The sequence below is a fragment of the Alligator sinensis genome, unplaced genomic scaffold (genome assembly GCF_000455745.1).
Source record: "Alligator sinensis unplaced genomic scaffold, ASM45574v1 scaffold442_1, whole genome shotgun sequence".
NCBI classification, from domain to species: domain Eukaryota; kingdom Metazoa; phylum Chordata; order Crocodylia; family Alligatoridae; genus Alligator; species Alligator sinensis.
In genome coordinates, this window is record NW_005841829.1 from 7,647,687 (window position 1) to 7,653,055 (window position 5,369).

The 5,369-nt window shown below is 50.7% G+C and overlaps 1 protein-coding gene across 1 annotated transcript in view; it reads right to left on the reverse strand.

Moving 5' to 3' along the window:
- Positions 1-561: 561 nt before the first annotated feature.
- Positions 562-5,369, reverse strand: part of DBX1 (developing brain homeobox 1) — a 5,033-nt gene continuing 225 nt past the window's right edge. The window contains 4 exon segments of the mRNA XM_025205223.1: positions 562-933; positions 1,859-2,061; positions 4,141-4,242; positions 5,269-5,369. The exon segment at positions 5,269-5,369 is cut by the window's right edge and continues 30 nt beyond it. Of these exon segments, the coding sequence (XP_025061008.1) occupies positions 562-933; positions 1,859-2,061; positions 4,141-4,242; positions 5,269-5,369 (778 nt within the window).

The following is a 5,369-nucleotide window of genomic DNA, read 5'->3' on the forward strand; positions in this document are numbered from 1 at the left end:
AGGAGAGTTCTTGGTGCTAATCAGTGTGAGGAAAGGGGGGAGGGGGGACAGTATTTGATCCATGAATGGTTCCCCAGACCTCATTGAGATTACTCACTTATATAAGTAAAGGTTGCAGGATCAGACCAGTTCCCAGTCATTTCTGTAACATAACAGATTGCAGTTCATTTGAAATCTAATGAAAAGGGTCATGGCATGTACCAGGATTTTCTTTAGAAACCAGAGTTTCCACTGAATTTTGTAAGTTCCCCCTCATTATAAATCAAAGTGTCCTAATTATTTTGCCTCTGGCTTGCTTCAAGAAAATGCCCCTATCAAAAAGTTCGGTTGCTAAGCAAAGATACATGTAGAAAGGCTAAGGGATGCTGTGAATAGAAGAGCTTCCAAGTAGGACAAACAGGGAAATGCCTATGAGAAGGAAGACTTGTAGCTATTTAATAAATAACCTGCAGTGGAGAACTACGTGGATGTTCAGGAGGGATACCACCTCTTCAATTTTATAGCACTTTTAAATTTACATCTTTGCAATGTCCCCTGTCATGGTGGGGGTAGGCAGGGCATCTAAGAAACTGTGATCTCCTCCTCTTCCTCTTCCCCCTCATCATCCTCTTCCTCTGAGTCTGAGAAGTCTGAAGGTTTGCTGGGGCTGCTGGAGTGGGATGGAGAGGGGGACATATGGGAGTCCAGTCTGTCCCTCAAGTGTATGTGCTCTGGGGACTGGTGGTAGGTCAGGGCATGGTGGGGGCTGGCTGGGCACAGAGGGGACACTTCTTCCTCCTCCTCTCCTGAACATTTCTTGCCCACGTCGCTGAGGTCTGGATGAGGGTTGAACTTAGTAGGTAAAGTTTGTTCCCTGCAGCCCCCAGAGGAGAGGAGCTCTCGCTCTTTGGAGTTTCTCCACTTCATTCTTCGGTTCTGGAACCAGATCTTCACCTAGAGGGGAAGAATTTGCAAAGGATATGGCTCCGTTTACAAAGAATCCTAGAGGCCGCACACAACTGATTTGCAGTGCCCTGGAGAAGGTGGTCAGCTTGGCCCTCAGCTGACACTGTTTGTATGTGCAATGTACATGGGAATCCTTTCTGCTCTCATTTCACAGGCCTGCAGGGCAGTGTCCTGAGTCCTCCTTGAAGAGTAGAGTGCTGCCAGGCTGTGTAAGACTATGCTTCTGACTCCTCTCCCCTTTGCTTTCTCCTGCTATTGATGCTTCACTGTTTCCTAAAAGCCACAGCAAACTTTCAGATTTCTCCTGAACAAACTTCCCTGCCCCACCTGCCAGCCTTTCTCCTCCTCCCTAGCTGCTATTTCCTCCCAGAGAAGCAGTGAAGGCCACTAACTCCAGTCGAGATCCCACAAACCCTCAAGATCCACTGGAGTCTGGGAAAGCAGAGCACCCTCAGGACCTCAACTGTGAGTTCTTTGTGGAAAGGCCCCTGCCTTGTCTTGTAAAGCATTGAGCACAGGGATGGGGTCCTATTGAAAACAAGCAGCATGTCTCAATTAGCAAGGCTGATGAGAAAGGAAGCTGGGGAACTCTCCTCAGCCAGCTCTGCTATTCATCAACAGTTGCAAATGCAGTGCAGGGAAGGTGCAGAGCAGTTGGCAGGTCTTGGGCCCTAACAAGAGACCCATGTGCCCACAAGAGGTCCCTGAAAGGCATTTGTCTTGACTAGCTGTATGGTAGAAGGCAGGGTAGATTTGCATCTTATAGACTAACTAAATAAGATATATAGAGAGCACAAACTTTTGTTAACTGGAATGTTGCAGCTGGGAAACAGCCCAGGTCAGCAGGGAATGAATCCTATCCCTCCCCCGCCTCCCTAGCTCCCACCCCCTACACCGCCTGATTTTTGCTTACTTGTGAGTCTTTAAGTCCCAGCTTGGCTGCCAGCTTCTTTCTGTCTGGCTTGCTGATGTATTTCTGCTTCTGAAACATCTTCTCCAGGGCTTTGCGCTGCACATCTGAGAAGACTGCCCTGCGGAGCATGCCCCGGCGGGGCTTTCCTCTCGCAGCCATGGGCCAGGAGAATGTGCCGGGGATGGGCACCACTGAAGAGGAAGCTGGGAGAGGGAGGGGAGGAGAGGCAGAAGCAGGCGAGTAAGTTGTGGGCAGGCTGAGGCCAGGCGCAGCCACCGGGTCTCCCCCTCTGTTTCTTTCTCTCCTCTTTCATTTCTTTCCCCTTTCTCTTCTCCATCCCTTTCACCCCATCCCTCTGAGTCTTTCACTCTGTGCACTGAATGCACCTATAAACCTGATGCAGTGAAAGGAACTTTACGCTTAAATAAGCGTCCCCTTTCAAGCAGTGATAACCAGGATTAGATACATCAACTGAAACGTGTAAAATGTATCAATAGTGGCCTGTTTTGTTATGAGATTCAAAGGTCTGCAGCTTGAAAAGGCAAAGCGAGGCGTACCAGCTAAGATAGAGGTATAATAAAAAAGCTTTCTCCCCCAACCCTTCTCAAAAGTATTTGATTTTTCAGACTCTTTTATCATTTTGGGTACTTTCTTAGTCTGGAGATGAAAATGCGGGACTTCTCTGATTCCGACAAAAAAGTCCTTTTTAGATGCAGTTTTGATCAATCAGTATTCATCTTTTTTTATATTAATCTCTCTCCCCCCCCTTACAAAACTTGAATTCAATCCGAAGACATGAAAAGTAACAGCTAATTAGCACATTGACTGGTTCCCAATGGTATTGGTATGATAAAAAGGGCAGAGTTTCTCCTTAAAAAAACTCCCAAAGAGAGACAGAGATTCTAATGAAGCGTGAATGGTAATTGTGTAGTAATGAACTAACAGAAAAAGACTGAGGACAAGCAGCTAAAGCCATATATTATTGGAACAAAAGAGATTTACACTTTCAAACTAAACACAACTGCATGCCAAGCTCCTCGGGAGAATACTGATGACACAATCTTCTCTTTCCCCAAATCATTTTCATTAAATGGACATGAAAAGCTATTTATAAAGCTCAAGTTGTTTTTGTTAGGCCATTCACATGGCGGAGAAAAGAAGCAAATTCCATTATCAGGAGCATGAATGAAAGAGCTTGGGTTATATTTTTCTCTATGGCTCCCCCCCCCCCCCCCCCCCCCCCCCCCTTTTTAAATTAATAGCTGGTTTGTGTAATTAGATTATTATTTTTGAATTGCTGCGCCAAATCATTACAGGTCCTAGCAACAGGATTCAGGTTTTGATGGCCTGGTTTTGCTTGAGCTAGCTTGATCCCAGGAGATTTTTAGTTCACTTTAATTGCCCGCACAGGTTGGGGGAGAGGGGTAGATACAGGACGCTGGAGACCCAAAGTGAACCGCCAAAGGGTTAATCCTCTCTGAGGCTGGCCTTGCCCCCTGTACATCCCACAAGTAGTTTAGATTTGCATTTAAATGTGACCAACTCCTCTGGGCTGGGGAGTCCTATTAGGGTGCATGCAAGCCACAGGGCTAGTGCCCCCCCTAATCCTTGCAGGTATGTGTCTGGTTTACCTGCCTGGATGGTGTTGGTAATGTGCCCTGGGGACAGGCCTCTGAGCTGTGGTTATCTTCTGGGGTTTTGAGGGTGTTTTTCCTTCCCTTTTTTTTTTTTTGGAGATGGCCACACCGAACACCCTGAACAAGGGAGCGCTCCATGTGGTCTTGTGAAAATACTGGGATGCTGAATGACCCTTAATGGGAAATTAGCCCATGGCTGGTAAATGTCTATCAGCAGCATGGTGGAGTCAGCGCCGGGTCTGTGTGTGGCTGCCCGGAGGGAGCTGACCAAATTGGTCATGGTGCTGAAACTTTTGTTGGGGATCAGTGGCAGAGTGCACTGCCTCTGTGGGAAAACCCCAGCCATGAAGAGGATGCCAGCAGCTTCTCTGTGAGAAAGGCACCGCCTCAAATTTGGACCATGACAATTCCGGCTAATTTGTAGATCATGGGGGGGATCGGCACGAAATGTCAAGCAGTCACTGCTTGTGCTAAATAGGGCATCAAATTGGCGCGACTGATTCTTGAATGTTGTACTCCGGCCAACCTCTGAACTGGAGCCTAACCCCCAGGGGTGGACGGAGAAATATGACTTGGGATATGCCTGAGACCAGGAAAGGGGGGAGCGATCGGGTCAGACGGGACTGGGGACGGGCGGAGACCTACCTGGGAAATAAGAAGATCTGATAAAAGGCTGGAAGGATCCTTCGAAGTACGGGAAGGAGAAAGTCTTTGGAGGGACGGTCTGGAGCAAAGCAGGGGAGGTTTCTGGCGGAAAAAAAACCCCAAAACAACGCAGCCCCAAAATGAGTATTCAGCTCGGATCGGAGTCGTCCAGTAAGAGGGGAGGGAGGCAGGGAACCTGAGCAAGCCGCAGAGCTGGGCAATAGAGTCAGATCTCTGCAAATGTAAGCGCCTTGCTCGATGCGTGTGTGTGGCATGCCTATACCCCCTGCACACCTGGACTAGATGTGGACTATTGCGATGCTCCGTTTCTCTGGAGCGCTTGGCTTGCTGGTGGTGCCGGCAGCGTGGCCCCATGCCAGGCAGTAATGGCAGGTACGTTGACATCGCTTGGGCAGGGCAGCGTCCTGGGACTGACAAACCACCCCCCAGCCCCACTGCCCGCTGGGCACGGAGGGGGCCCTTCCCCTGGCTGCAGGGATTCAGGGGGCTCTGCCACCGGCCCCCAGCACCCTGCACCCGGGGCACTGCGGAAGGGCTCGGCTGCGTGGTGCCAGCTCCTCCGTGCGTCCCCTCCCGCCCCATCCCCGCCTCAGCCTGCCTCCCACGGGGCTGGGGGGTTCTGCACAGCTGGCGATGACACACACACTTGCTCTCCCCCATTGGGCAAAGCTGCAAGCGTTCAAACCCCAAGTGGAGCCCCCCCCCCCCCCACCCACACCCCCCAACCTCCTCTAAACCCACGCACACCTTTCTCATTTGGAAACTGATTAAAGAGATTAAGCCCCAAGTGGAGCCTCTTTCTCTCTCTTCCCCCCACCCTCCTTTCTCCCCCTTGGGGAGTGCATGCAAGAGATCAAACTCCGAGTAGAGCCACACACACGCACAGCACTTTTCCCATTGGGAGGTGGTGCAAGAAATCAAGCCCCAAGTACACACACACACACACCCCCCACTTTTCCCATTGGGGAATGGTGCAAGAGGTCAAACCCCAGTTGGGCGTGCACGCGCACACCCCTCCAGCACTTTTCCCACTGGGAAGAGGTGCAAGAGCTCCGGCCCCAGGTGGAGCCCCAGGCGGAGGGGCTGAGCTGGCAGGTGGCCGCTTACCGGTTCTGGGAGTGGAGGAGAGGATGGCTCTGACCCCAAACTTCAGGAAAGTGGCCTCGTTGCTGGAAGAGACGGACGTCTGCGGCGAACAGCCCCTCCTA